This window comes from Macrosteles quadrilineatus, unplaced genomic scaffold, assembly GCF_028750875.1.
Source record: "Macrosteles quadrilineatus isolate MER2022 unplaced genomic scaffold, UCM_ALF_1.0 Scaffold_2__2_contigs__length_208266976, whole genome shotgun sequence".
Lineage (NCBI taxonomy): Eukaryota > Metazoa > Arthropoda > Insecta > Hemiptera > Cicadellidae > Macrosteles > Macrosteles quadrilineatus.
The window spans coordinates 207,391,089-207,407,186 of record NW_026542595.1 but is presented as its reverse complement, the minus strand read 5'-3'; the positions used below and the strand labels follow the sequence as shown (position 1 = coordinate 207,407,186).

Sequence of the window (16,098 nt, the reverse complement as noted above, 5' to 3'; positions counted from 1 at the left end):
AAGCTCTAGGAAAACTCTTGCGCTGGGAAACGTCATCGCGGAACCTATATCACGATGACCTACGGGTGGCGTCATCTTGTAATCTAGCTACTAGGAGGTCACGAATTGTGGATATTTATAGGCACTATGGATGCACTGTGGATGCGATACTCCCTGGTGTGGATTAACGTCCGCACGGTTGAGTACTACGACTATCCGCAGTACTATCCTGATAATTAGACCAATTCGTAATTACCAAGGCAAAAATGTGGTTCGGATTCCACTATAAACTGTAGGTCCCTTAGTTGCCATTAGCTGTATGGGCTATTAATTACAGCTGTGTCTAAGGAATGTCGGCCTTAGTCAAGACTACAAGATCGCGCCACTCATCCTACACTCATCTCCATTCATACTTGGCTTAAAATACCTACTTTGTATGGTCGCGATTTCATAGAACAGTATGAACAGTATGAATTTAAACTGCTTACAAAACTGTCGGATCTGAAACTGCATTCGCCAATCAAACTACAGCCGAAATTGAATCAATTCAACTAGTAGCTTTAGATAAGAAAGATGGATACGGTGCACAAACACTCTGTCACTACTTTCCGATGGATCCCAATAACAATTCATTCCTATTTAGTGAAATGTTTACACTACTACAGTGGTCTTATTTTGTTACTACAGTACCTAGTATTTACGTGATATTATTTAGAGAAATATTTTTTTAGTTTTTTAAATTTTTTTCCTGTACATTTTTCACGTTCTCTACTTACCACCCCCGCAGAAAACATTTTGAATCGTTGCTTACGGTGGTAGAGGTATAGGATAACTATTATCATGAACTACAGTTTTCTCACTGTCCACACGAGGTTCGGGTTATTAGTGTAATGAGTCGGTTTTATACTAGGATATAATATATTCGTATGGTACTGCTTAAATGCCGTTTCCAATACACCATTATTTCGTCCTTGTCATACCATTTATGCACCATACCACTGTCTGCCAACCACCGCCATACCACCTCTGCACCATCCCACCGGCTCTCTCACTCTCACAGTGCACTTTAGCTCCATGACCACTCTAGCAGAACGAGCAGAACATCCCGTTAGATGCAATTTTCGACGTGTCGGCGGCATCGATGTATAATACTCTACAGTTATTATACATCGATGGTCGGCGGCCGCCTTCCCCAAGGTCAGCGCACATGTACATTACCACTACATCACATACCAAGCATATTAAAATTATTAAATATCCAGAATTTCAAAGCATTATTATTGTTACAGACTATAGATAAACCATTGATAAGGTTTTAAAGCCCAGACAGCGTGAAGTGTCATTTATGACTATGTGGTCTTTACGATTGCCAGAGTTTTTGTTTGCGTACCTAGAAACGTAATTTAAATCGTAAAATAGTATATTATCATATCATTTTTTATATCGTGTTTTGTACCTACGTGCACACTCGTTTGAATTTCAGACAAAGAATAAATTATGGATCATTGTGGAAGGAGCTAAAATTACCGTTGTGTTTGGTTAATTCGGCGAGCTCTGGTAACCATACACATGGTTAATAAGCTAAGCTAATTAATGGTTAATATATGGTTAATAAGCAAACAGAATGAACGTTCCTTTTGGCCTAAATAAACGTCCAACATCCGAAGCCAAATGTGGTGTCCGAGCAAAGACGATTAATTAGGTGAGTATTAGGCGAAGTCACTTTATAAAGTGTGCAAGTTAACTAAAGATGATAAGGGCTAAAACAGAAAACTTACAATATTGGATTTTGTCGGACTAAGCGACTTTCTAAGCGGCATTTCTGGCTCGGCTCTGAGACAATTTGATTCTGGTTATATTTACTGTTTGTTACTAGTGATATTGACCGGTAAACGGTTAATAGATGCAACAAAAGAGTTCGAACCCTAACTCCACTGTTAGTTTCTAAACAAATAGGTGTGACTTTATGAGTTTGTAAGAATGTAAGACATTTGCCTCCTTTGAATTTATTTCTCTGCCTCCATCAAAATGTTCTTGCATGCCTACACACAGCTTTAGTCCTTTCTCCTGGTTTTATTACTCGACGAGAGTCGGTCTCCTGGAAAGAAACGAAAGTTTCCTCCAAAAATAGGTTGTTGGTTGATTGTTGACAAAATTGAATAGTTATTTAATGCATTTTTAACCTTATGAATTAGGCGAATACAATTTTAAGTGTGTTTCGTTCAGTACGCGTACCTTCACTTATTACTTAGCCACTTAGACTCGTATATACCTATTTAAATATGTATTTAAATATATATTACTCTCCTTACAATAGTAACTACACAACTCTTAAACTATATCCAAATACGGTACAATTCAGGGATGATGTATTTGTTATAAGGGACTATTTTTAATCACAATATCTCTGCCTTAATTCTATGGTGTATTTCACGGCGTGGCAACACCTGAGCATATTTTCCTGAAAATTATTCGTTTCAAATGAGTTTACCACCTGGTACAGTAATATGTTTGCAATACTTTTTCAATCTGTTCATTGGTTGTGTCGTGATGGATCATCTGATGTCATAAATTGATGACATAAAAATGTCACGGTGAGAACGAACCAGCTCAAATGTCAAGGGTTCACTTTCTAAATCATAACCACTCAAATGCCACCATACATGTAGATATGTTAGTTTTTAATTACTGTACATTTAAAGTGTCCTGCGTGATTTCCCAATTGTGTTAGGAAAAACACTAAAACTGTAACGACCAATACTTTTTTTTAAATACCAATATATAGTTTAATATGGTAAATAAATAGGAATCACGATTAAAAAATGCATTCATTACCTAACACATAAAAATAAACATCAATACGAATCTAATATTTTTCACAACTTGTAAAGGCCTAACCTAGAATCAACTCACAAATAAAAACTTATGTAGACATTATCTGCGATTAATCAACCATTGATTTAACAAGGTAAGAAAATAACCTCACCAATATTAGTTCGTTTTATTTTTATAATATATAAGTGCTGTATCCTAATATTTGGTAACATATTTTTTAACAACGACAGTATAAACTTTCATTTTATATTCACCTACCGATTTACCGATAAATCATCGATAAGTAAACTGCAATAGCTTTGCCGGCCGATGTCGGAATTCCAAGCACTGCTAAAAGCAAACAATTGGCGATGCATGGTCAATAAGCGGTGTTTACAACGGTATTTAAATCGAGCCATAAATCTATAACCGGATTGTCTTGTAAGAATGCTGCTAGGAAGGCGGTATCTTCCGTAGGCCAACAACCGCCGAAACCGGACAACCTCGAAAGAAGGGCTCGACGTTCGCAATCTTGAGCACAAAAGATTGCTTGCCGCAATAGAGGTTGCCTTGGCCTATTACTTGAATCCTGTTTACAAAGCAGTCACATTCGGAACACCGTCTTTGACTACGGAGAGTAACAGAGTATTATCATAGACAACAAGAAGCATATAGACTGTCAGCCCTCAGCCGTGCTGTGGTTACCATGGTTACCATAGGTTCTGGCGCACACCTCTGGGAGCGCCATGTAGTTACGTAGTGCGTAGGCCGTATCTAAACAGCGCTCCCAGCGGTGTGTGCCAGAACCTATGGTTACCGCAGCACAGCTGGCGGTCTATATTTAACTCTTTTTGTCTAGTTATATACAGATTGTAGTGCTTTAACCAATTTAAGAATGAAAATGAACGTAGATTAATTGTGTTACTGATAGGTAATGCTGAAGTCCAAATTACTGATTTCTGTCGTATACATCGAGTTTTTAACCGAGCCAAGCTGAAAGGAACATTAACTGTAATCTATAGCTCCTGGTATAGGTATCGGAAATGAATGATAAAAGTATCCGAAACTATAAAAATACCCCCGCCGCAGCAAACCTGCAGACTAAGCGAATTTCTATTTACCTGGCTGGATTTCTACTAAAATATTCCCTAAAAATTGTCAGATTTATTTCCTATTTAAATAACATTATTTTAGTGAGCACTTAGGTTTGCTGCTACAGGGAAGAAATCGAGGCGTGTTTGATATTGCAATGTTGATAGCTTAGTATGAAATAAACAAAATTCCCAAATTTGGTTCAAAATATCAATAAACAAGCAAAATACAACAGTTTATTTATTCTCCTTAAGAATAACATGTAAGTAAATCGGTCCCGGGTCTAGGTCTTACCATGAGACCTACGGTAATAGCAGTAATAGCTTATTCCCTGTATGGGAAATTCGCTAATAAAAATGAAATGTTTACAGTAGTGTATCCCACAGCGACCCATTCACCTATATACTAACCTCCACTTAAATGGAATTGAAAGACTGTTAAAAATATCTAATAGTTCACTCAAATGGAAATAAGTACAAAGAATTTGATATTTTCAGGAAATCCATTATACAAACGGTATTTATCTTTGCTAAAATAAAAATCAAATATTTTCACAAAGGTACATATGCACAACACGTCCAACTAGCCGTTAAGTTGCCTTGACCTATAACTTTAATCCGGTTTAAACTGTTGTTGTCATTTAAACTGTTGTTTTGTAACTACCATCTAGGCCTACTTCTGAAGAAGCCTCTGAAAGAGGCGAAATATTAAGTAAATTATGTGTGTGATTTTATGTGTTCTTTGACTCATCTGCAACCTTTCATCAGGTGAGTTAGCTGTGTCCTCTCCATCCTATATTTATTTATTTAATCCAAGCTAAATGCTTTTTCCTAAAAACATAACTTTAATCCGGTTTAGTTAGCATAGTTATACCTGCATAGATTAAAGATAAGAGTACAACACCTACTCTTTTATCTATGGTACTGTACATGTCTCAGAGAGAAAACCTTTTATCTGGTCTAGTCAATCACTCTTTGTTGAAAGTTTAAGTGGCTCTTTTTCGTGATGGTAGTTGTTTGAAGGATTATTCAGGAAGGTTTTACTCGCAATAAGCTTTCATGAAGTTCTAAAATCTGGAATCTGTTCCCACCTCATATAAGAAAATAACTAAATATAACATGATTAGTTTGACCTACACATACTCATCCTAAGCTGGAAAACCACCAAAAACACACAGAGAAATGTTTTCTTTCGTAAAACGTAAAAATTCCAATGACCTTAGTAAAAACCATAAACATTTTCATGGTTGGTTAAAAAATAGGCAAATTTATGTTCAAATCCCACGAATACCAACTTTCAACAGCAACGCACAGGTAATAAATACAATTACTTGAGGATAAAAACTTTATAAAAATGATTTACTAAAATGATCATACAGTTTTGGGTGTTATAACTGTTGCATCTAGTATAGAATGTCTTTCAATATCAATGTTGGTCGTCGGATCAAGAGCTAGTATACATACACTGTTTTATTTTCTGGTGGTGGATCAGATACTTCGTATACAATGTCTTCATTTTCAATCTGTGGGTCGTATACAATTTTTCTATTTTTGCTGTATTCAAACGAGATAGATTTTCTAGAATGCATTTCTAAAGGTATTGTATTCGTATTCCTGATATAAGGTTTCAGAGAGGACGGAAGCGAAGAAGCAATTCTATTAGAGACCATTCTAGGGCAAACAAGACGTTTAGAGTCTGTTATGCAAGATTTTTACATCTTCTTTCTTGAGCTTCAAACGAACCACCGCTAGCTATTGAAAAAGAACTGCGTTTTTAAGTCTTACAACGTGTGGTTTAACAAGATTTTGTTATTTTTTCGTATCATTTCGTGTCATTACCTATTGTCAAATAACACTCTATCCTGAGGTCTTACCCATTGCAGCATGGGTCTATCGTAATGGTGATCCAATAGTTATAACATGTAAGTAAATCGGTCCCGGGTCTAGGTCTTACCATGAGACCTACGGTAATAGCAGTAATAGCTTATTCCCTGTATGGGAAATTCGCTAATAAAAATGAAATGTTTACAGTAGTGTATCCCACAGCGACCCATTCACCTATATACTAACCTCCACTTAAATGGAATAGTTACACATGCTGGTATGTAACATAAGTATACACAATGGTATTAGCATAGATAAACATTCTGTGGTATTAGTACAGTGTTGAGCAAATTATAAAGGAACAGAGATAACAAAGACTGCATCTGGTTTCTAAGGAGCAGATATAATTGACACACAAGCTCTAGAAATGCACTGATAACAATTTACATTATAAACGTTTTCACTATTGTGTTGTGACAAAAGGTTTCTCTATATGTTAATTCATAGTTCTCTCTCTCTGTAGATAAGGTACACAATGAGCTGTTCAGCTACGGCATAAAAGTTATTGCAAGTGCTATGGCACGACGCAGTTGGTAATAAAATCCCAACTATACCAGTGCATGGCATTTACTTTGAAACACATTACTCCGAAACATATATAATTCTGAAACATTACTCCAAAACACATTACTCCAAAAGGTAGTGCTGCGAAAAAGTCTGACTCTAAGACATTGGTCCACAAAGAACGCTTTGTTTGTATAGTCAAGAGATACAGACATTGCTTTACTAGTTTAACTTTGAAAGACACTGCTCGGAAAAAAGAGTTTTAAAACTGAGTCTCTGTTTTGGAGCAGTGCCTTTCAGGGTTATACCTTGTGAATCAATGTCTGCATCTATTGACCATACACACAGTGTACGTCAGATCAATGATTATAATCAGCAGCGCAGTGTGAAGTGTAATCCACTGATTTTCTTCTTAGGATACATAGGTATACAAACACAGATGTTTGTTTACACACACTACTAGCAGCTCTGCGAGCTCTTTGTGTGTTTACTTCTTAGTTTATGTTGCTTACATGCTGCAAATTACCAGCATCAGCCTGTGACTGTGAGGTGGGTAGGGGGAGGGGGGTCGTTCGATCAACAACTTTATAGCCTTCGAGTTGGAGCTATTGGGTGTGAAATGCAAATGCACAAAATAAAACTACGAAACTTGAGATGCTTGATCAGGTGTCTGTTTTAAGTTTTGGTGTATAATAGTATTATTTTTTGCCCTAGGATATTTTTGCTTAGATTAAACTCATTCATCAAACTGAAGGAAAGCATTTGTCGATTATCGAGCTATGGTGACATTACATACACAACTTACTAAATTAATAACCTTCCTTAATCTTTGAAATTGAGTTGCCATTGATTCAGTGTAACAGTATAAGGATAGTGTGTGAAAAACTAGCATTTCATTAAGAGGTTGGTGGCCTCCAGTAACTAGCATCCTGGCTTTCTTCTGCCTTTTCTCCTTTTTACTTTTTCCCTCTACACATACAGTATGTGAAGAGGGTATTGTTTTTGTTAAAAATGTTAGAGTATGAGTTTTAGGTGGAAATATCCAATTTGGTTATTGAAGTGATGATGTTTTTGAAATCAAGTTCTAACATTATAGATTTTCTTAAGCTGTAGATAACACCTATAAAGTAAAACAGACAATATCTTCAGAAATGTCCCTGTTTTGGAGATTACTTTCCACAACAATTATCTGTGCAATTAGTGCTTAAAGAGACCAATTCTTTTGTATATGGTTGTATGAATCCGTTGTGTGTAATTTTTTCGACCTAAATGTAATTTTCACTAGAGCATCAATTAATGCTATTTAACAAAAATTAGAAGTTAGATAGTTCAAAACCAGGGTTTGTACTGTTCACTTGAAGAAAAATGCCAATGCTACTAAAACAAATAAAAAATCCAATGAAAAAAAAGTAATAATATTTTTTATTTGCAGCATTGTGCTACGTCAACACTGTCAGCTGGGAGACGATAGCTAGGTGGGATCCAGTCAAGAACTATGTGGCGAAGAACAAGAACTCCGCAGATTGTCCAGGCTGCCAGGCAGATTGTCCCCAGGGGCTGTGCTGGAGTAGAACTGAGTGTCAGGTGAGTCAACAAGACACACAACTATAGGGTGTGATTGTGAGTAAGTGTCATGAGTCATAAGATTACTTGAAACACTCGACTCACTTCACCCACTGGGGGAGTTCCGAAGAGTGGATGACGTCCCACTCTTCAGTCTTCAGGAGGTAAAGACTAACGTATCCCTGTAATCCCTGTAATGGATTCCTAGGCCTAATGGAATACCTGGTGAGGTCCTCAAAAAGTCCCATCATAACTCTCAGACTGTTAAGCACATACAATACCTGCCCAGGCAATGGGGTGTTTCCCTCATGCTGGTAATCAGCTAAACTCATGTTAGCAGGGAAAGCAAAGGGAGACCACACCTCTATTTAGGTACGAACAGGTACCAGGGTGTAGACGTATATTACAAAATATATAAAAATGCGACTACCCTAATACACACTCACAAATTTCCCGATTTAGTAATTTAACTCATTCCAAAACTACTGCTATACATACAGTGTATCTGTGTTTTAGGTACAGCCAGAGTCCTCACACTGTCACCCTCTATGTGTAGGAGGATGTTCTGGCCCAGGACCTAGGAACTGTCACTCCTGTGGTAGAGTCCTCACTTCTGATGGTGAATGTGTCCAGAACTGCCCTCTAGGAACGTAAGTATCTGTGCGCTCATCAACAAATTTGCGTACATTATCTTTAAAGATGGTTTCGATGGTTTGTAGCCATATATAGGGCTAAGCTATTCTTCATCCCACCTTCCTGACTACAGGACGTACGCGACTTTTGCCACTGTACCGTAATCAAGTTGTCAAGGACCTACACCTGGCCCGACTGTAGTCCTCAGTCATAAGTCCCATTGGATTCTTCACCTACCCTCTTTTCTTGTCTAGTATATCTCGGAAAGGTTAGTTTTTGTTTGCCTCCCTTCTCCCTCCCTGGCTTAACCACAAAGACTACTTTTCCCACTTTACACACACTGTGATTTCATTACCCTCCTCCAACATCAAGTACCCTTACCACATAACTAGAGCTGCATAGTTTAACCACAGATTAACAAGTTGACAACTATAATTATATCTACTCATTATTCACTGTTTACATCACATCAGCCAAGCTTCAAAACATTAATCACTCTCCAAAGTTAATGGTTAAATTTAATCTTAGTTTTATTAAGTTTTAATTTTCCTAATGTGTAAAGTTTACCATCAATCTATAAATTGCATGAAAAAGCACTAATCCATTTCATGATTGCAAAAAGTTTTTACAGTGCTTAAGTTAATCTTCAATGTCTCATAACAATTTTACTTGATTTCAAATATATCTTAGTTTAGAAATGTTAAATAAATTGGTTTACCTTATGGTTGCCAGATTCTTGAAAAATTGTTGATTTTTTGCTCTGATGATCATTTTGCCACATGTGTGGCATCTTCAGAAGCACAGTTTATATTACATAACACAACACCTGTGGCGAAATGATCATAGAGCAAAAAATCAAAAATTTTTCAAGAATCTGGCAACCATAAAGTAAACTAATTTATTAATTATTCGTTCTTAAAGCTGGAATAATACACAAATTATATAAATGTTAAATCTTTCATGATGGGAGAAAGCCATGACCATTCTAGCAATCAAGACATTTTTGGGTTTGAAAATTTATGTCCTACCATCTAATTTCAATGAAATAGTATGGTATGAGCATGTGTAGTACCATTCATACTAGTTGCTTTACCGTGCTAAGTCAGGGGAAGAAAAAAAAATATAGTTCTTTACAATACAAACGATTAATTAGTACTCTTAGTATTATCATAGCTAAACGTACTTTTTTATACATTTATAGACATGTGTATCTGCTAACACATATTTTTTCGGTTTTTGTAGAGGATGCTTTGTTTGTTTAATGTTTATTTCTTCTTATTTAAGCAAGCATAAAAACATCTTTTGGAACGGACTAATATGCAATCACTAGGAAGATATAAATATTTACAAGTTTTCAACACTAAAAGCAAATAGATACCACATCTGAAATAATTATTTTTCGTCATACTGCAGCAAAAACAGCCGTTTTCAATGCATGTGTTGCGGGTCTAAAGTAGCATTTTTACTTCCCCTGGGAGTAACAATCATTTTTAGTCCCTAGAAAGTAAAAATCAGCTGTTGTAAACAGTTTTAAATTTCGATTGTGGCAATCGTATTGATCAAAATTATGTATCGATTGGTTTATTAGGTAAGGTGTTATCTTATTGTTGTCGATCGTTAGATGGTATAATGTACTGTAACACAATCGTAACAGACAAAATGATTTAATCACTTACGAAACAGCTGCTTTATTTGCATTAGCAGAATTGAAATCAAGATGGAAGTCGTTTTGAGAGGTTATCTTTACATACAAATTATTTCGTTTTCTATCTTACTTCGTTAATTAATTATGCATTATGACCAAAAATATAGTTCACCACACGGGCAAAAAGTGTCTATTTAACCCTCGCTCACTTTCCGACCTCGGCTTCACCTCGATTGTAAGAAGGCTTGACCTCGGGATAAAAAGAGCCACTTTTGGCCCTAGTGATGAAATATATTATTTTCATGGTGCAATATAGGAAAATCTATGATAAGAATCAAAAGATTTACTCAGAAAAAAGTAAATAAAAAGTTAGTTATAAATTAAAACATATCAAACAGATGACATAAATTCAATAGGTATTTAAAATGTTATCAAGTCCTAGAAGAAGGTTATTTATCAAAAAAGTGATATTTTTCGGGGAAATTTCACATCTAGACCTTTCATTCAAGTGTGCAGTTTACGGTTTTCTCAAAAGTCATGATCCTTATTAGCGTTATATAGATAAGATATATTCCAGTCAGCATGTGATGAGTCAAGGGCCCGCGAAATAATTGTGCCCTTACCCCCTCCGTGCAAGATATTTATCTCTTCCTTACACCACCCAAAAAACCTAAAACTTCTTACACCCCTGGGTCCGGGTCCATTCTGAAGAAGTCTGTGAAGTTACTGCACAATTCAAGGGAAGCATCTCTTAGCCCTTTTATTCATTTATTGATTAACTAATAATCTCTTAAAAGCACTAGTGTCTGTTTATGACTATTTGTAAAATAATAAATGTATGCTTTTGTTTAGATATCAGTATCTGAACCGACGATGCATCAGGAGGGAGGAGTGTACAGCAATTGACTTGCCAAAAGGATCAAGTAGCGAGGCACTGAGGTCCTTCTCAACACAAGTCTCCAAGTACATCGTGTTCAACGGCACCTGCACAGATAACTGCCCTCCTGGCTACGAGTTTGATGCTGCTGGCACAACCTGTGTGCCGTGCAAGGGAGGCAAGTGCCACAAGTGGTGCCACGGACAGTCCATTGAGAACATCGGAGACGCTGAGATGCTACGAGGCTGCACTCACATCCAGGGATCCCTGGAGATCAGCATCAGAACTGGCAAACCCAAGATTGTCTTTAAGGAGTTGGAAGACAACTTGGGGTCCATCGAGGAAATAGAAAACTACCTGAAAATTGTGAGGAGTTTCCCTATAGTGAATTTGAAGTTTTTGAAGAATTTAACTGTTATTCATGGGAAATCAAGTGATGCTGGGTTTGGGGACAATTACTCTCTCTTGGTACTCGAAAATCCGAACCTACAAGAACTGTGGGATTGGGATAGTAAGCGTGGGTTTAAAATCATGAACGGTAAAGTGTTTTTTCACTACAATCCTAAGCTTTGCCTTCAGCACATTCATAGGCTGTTGACTGTGATCCACCATGACACGAATGTCAGCAATTTGGAGGTCGGAAAAGACTCAAATGGGGATAAGTTCCCTTGCAATGCGACTGAAATAGATTTAAGTGTAACGTTTAAGTCTAGTTGTTTAATACAGATTAATGTACCTTATTTGAAACTTAACTACGGCATGACTATCCTTCGTTATGTCGTTTACTTTACCAAAGCCTCGCATCAAAATATCACAATGTTTGATGATCTCGATCAGTGTTCTGACTACGGTTGGAGGACCAAAGATGTTGCTATTGATCCTTCCGACCGTTACGACGAGAAAGGATTTCATGTCAATCTCACTGATCTTGAACCTTTTACTCAATATGCTTTTTATGTAACTACTTACACTATAGACCGCTATGGTGCTAAAAGCTCAATGTATTATGAAAAAACACTGCCGGCCAAACCGTCAGAAATGAAAAGTTTTGTTGTATCCTCAAATAAAAGCTCAGAAATCACATTGAAATGGGAACCTCCGAAACATATTAATGGAAAACTAGAAAAATTTGTTATAACTTGGATGCGCCTACATTATGATGAATCCCAAATCAAACTTCGCAATTATTGTGAAAACCCTTTGGATTACACTAGTGAGATTGAAACACATAACCAAGCTGTAACAGATGTTAACAACAAAGAAGACAGCTGCTGCCCTGCAAGTCAAAATAAGCAACTACTTTTACCCAAAGATGGGTTTGAAAAACTTTGCTCAAACTTTGATCACTGCCCACTTGAAAAAGACTTCTCTATACATTCTTGTGAATCGTGTTTTTATTCACTTGTCTACAAAGATCCCTTACTGCATACTGCTAAAAAGAACTTGACTGCCACAATAAAGACTGTACAAAAACTCAAGAAAACTAACTCATACAATATTGACTTTAAAAAAACCAAAATATTCACAGCAAGTGTTCTTGGGAATAAGACAACCTTTATGATAGATGGGGTTTTGCATTTTCAAGATTATTTAATAACAATTAAAGCTTGCAGAGAAATAGATCCCAATGAACCAGACAAGTCCGAAGACAACAGCTGCAGCAATACGGACATAGCCACTGTCAGAACAAGGCAAGATGACTTGGCAGATAGAATTGACAGCTCTATATCTTATCAAGAGTCAAACAGTTCTGTAATTTTATATTGGACTGAACCCTCAAGTCCTAATGGCTTAGTAGTAGCTTATGAGATTGAACATATAAATTTAGGTTCAGACAATACCAACCCGATAGTCACATGTATTACTACTACTGAGTTTGAGTATAGTCACCGAAAGTTCTCCATCTTAGGACTGGCTGAAGGCGCTTACAAAGTCAGAGTCCGTGCAGTCTCATTGGCTGGCAAAGGTCAATTCTCAGATTATATTTATTTCAAGATTTCAAACACACCTATTTCAGTTTTTTATGCACTTTTTGGAGCCATAATTACGTCCAGTTTTTTATTTTTCATAGGACTTATTTTTATGATCTTGATAAAAAAGAAACGGCCCGTATTAATCGCTTCAGTCAATCCAGATTACCATTACATACCAGATGAATGGGAAATATCTCGAGAAAGTGTGGAACTTGTGAGTGAACTAGGTATAGGGGCTTTTGGGAAAGTCTATCAAGGTATCCTGAGACCCAAAAACCTCCCGTGTGCAGTGAAGACTGTGAACGACAACGCTTCTCCATACGACACTTTTGTATTTTTGACCGAAGCATCTGTGATGAAGAATGTTTCCAAAGCTTACCACATCGTCCACTTGCTCGGTGTGGTCTCGGAAGGACATCCACCGTTGGTTATCATGGAGTTGATGGAGCTCGGTGATCTTAAAACTTACCTTAGATCGACAAGGGATTCTAATCCTCCCACTTATGCTTCCATGATAAACATGGCCCTTCAAATAGCTGACGGAATGACATTTATGGAAGCAAAAAAGTATGTTCATCGAGATTTGGCAGCGAGGAACTGTATGGTAAATAAAGATTGCGTTGTTAAAGTTGGAGATTTTGGAATGACTCGAGACGTTTATGAAACAGACTACTATAGAAAGAACAGCACAGGTCTTCTACCGATTAGATGGATGGCACCCGAGAGTTTGAAAGATGGAGTGTTTACAAGCCAATCAGACGTGTGGAGCTTCGGAGTGGTGTTGTGGGAGATAACGACCCTGGCAGAACAGCCGTATCAAGGATCCAGCAACGACCAAGTCCTACAAGAGGTGATAGCCGGACGAAAGCTCGACACACCCAACAAGTGTCCAGAGACATTGCGGAACATCATGGTGTCTTGTTGGAAAGCAAAACCCTCACAGAGGATGAAGTTCATGCAGATAGTCACGTTACTTGAATACTTCCACGATGAGGAGTTTAAAAAAGTCTCTTACTACTACAGCCAAGAAGCTAAAGATCTGAGAAAGTCGTCCGCTGACTACGTAGAGATGAGGTCCATCGAAGATCCTCTACTTGGATCTAGTCAAAACCAACGACCCGAGGAGCAGAACCGACCAGGTAATGTGTCTGTGCTGTTGTCAAAGGTAAAACTCCTAGGCAGAGGAGATAGGCTGAGCAGGATAGAAGAGGGTTCATCTTCTGAATATCAAATCTGACTGTAAATCAGCATTGCCATTCTCTAAGTGTTCCTAATCGTATAAAATCTTATCAAACAAGACTGACTTTCGCCTGCGCCTCTACAACAATTTAACCAACTTACGTTGAAACAAAAATGATCCATCTTATAAAGTGAGATTTTTCCTTTAATGAAGAATCTTCTGAAAATAAAACCAACCACTAATGTGTAGTATAGATTATTTTTATGGAAGGCTCTACCAAATATGATTTTGACAATTTTAAGGTCTGAGAACTGATTTCCATCATATTCACTGCTGGAAAAACTTTTGTTTTAAGTATTAAAGATATCTGTGATTTAGATTTAGGCTGAGTTATTAATTATAGAATTTAACTTTTTGTTCTTTTCTTAAGTTTAATACTTTAAGTTTTTCTACTGTTATTGATAAGATACCGCCAATTTTAGTGTGTGAGGAATACAATGGTTTTGTGATGACGTTAATATCACATAGGCGTTTCCAGGATCTTGGAAATGGACGTGCCAGACCTTTCAGTACTATTTTTTTTTTTAAAGGTCTGGCTCTAAAAAGGGTGCCGTCCATGGACACGCCTATGTTGATAGCTTTGTACTTAGTGCCTTAAATGAATCGATAAGTGTTATAAGCTGGCAAAATCTGCTTTGAAAAAGCTCTATTCAAGTTTTGTGCATAGCCCTACATATTTAACATCATAAAGGAGTAAAAAGCTCTATAAACTGACCAAAAATTTGGAAAATATTATTTCCAACACATAATTTTTTTAACATGAAAATAATTGTATAAAGAGTTCCTTTGTTATATAGCTGTGTGTGGATGATTTATGTCGAGAATCTGTCAAAATATTCAATTTATGTTGTTATGTGTGAATCTCATAAAAAGGCTTACCTGTGCTATTTTTTCCCCATTCGACTTGAGAATTTGATTCATTTGGGTGTAAATTTATATAGAGTATAAAATGTAAATACATATTTGTATAAATGACAAAAAGTTTCCTATATTTTCCAGAACAAAAATTATGACAATTCTCTCAATTTTTTAAAGACAACATGATATGTCTGCTTGTTTTTGTTAGTTTATTATTTTATTTAAAAATTAATATTTGTTAAGAAAAACAGTGTTACAAGAGTATTTGTTATCTATAGCGGCTTTAGCTCCAGCATTTTTATCTGAAATTGTATAGAATTTGTATTACTTAGCCTGTGATTTGCGGAGTATGTTTTATTTAGTTTATGTTTACATTGGCTGATGTTACCTATCCTCTCATAGTCATCCATTCCTTTTATCATGTTACATTTGTGCCAAAGGCATCAATGTTTTATATTTGTTGTATTTTTATATGTTTTAATAATAAAAATACACAATGAAGCAGTGTATTGATTGTGCCTATATCTTTACAGACCAAGAACCTGACCTGAACCTAAACATGACGGTTATAATCTGTTAGGAAGCACACCTTGCGTTTTATGATGTTTTAAAAATGTAGGCTATGCAATTTTAAAACGTTTTTACTCTGGATATTATTTTTCTCCAGACCAGTGGTTTTAGGCTATTGCATGCAGAATTTGAAAAATGTTTTCTTACCTTTGCCACCTTGGGTATCTCGATGGGGAAGTTTATATCTATTGAGATTTTATGACAATATTTTATAAATTATAAGAATTTGATTTTACATAAGAGATACCAAACTAAAAGATTTCTAATAGAATACACTCCACTCTGTATTTTATCTCCAAGTAGTTTTAAAACTTTTTTATTCATTTTCATCTTTTCTAAGTCGACTCATTTAGAAGCTACACAATGTTAAATATTGGAAAAGGTTGTGTCACCAAGTCTAATTTATTGGCTATAAAGGGAAATGATAAATTACCCCTGTCGCAGCAAACCTGCAGACTGAGCAAATT

The 16,098-nt window shown here is 36.4% G+C and overlaps 1 protein-coding gene across 4 annotated transcripts in view; it reads left to right on the top strand.

Moving 5' to 3' along the window:
* The window catches only part of LOC128986289 (insulin receptor-like), a 75,152-nt gene extending 59,582 nt beyond the window's left edge, over positions 1-15,570 (top strand). For all 4 annotated transcript variants that reach the window (XM_054406578.1, XM_054406576.1, XM_054406575.1 and 1 more), the window contains 3 exons: positions 7,705-7,856; positions 8,352-8,485; positions 10,966-15,570. In XM_054406578.1, the coding sequence (XP_054262553.1) occupies positions 7,705-7,856; positions 8,352-8,485; positions 10,966-14,200 (3,521 nt within the window). In that variant the 3' untranslated portion in view covers positions 14,201-15,570. The remainder of the gene's footprint in view (positions 1-7,704; positions 7,857-8,351; positions 8,486-10,965) is intronic.
* The last annotated feature ends 528 nt before the right edge of the window (positions 15,571-16,098 follow it).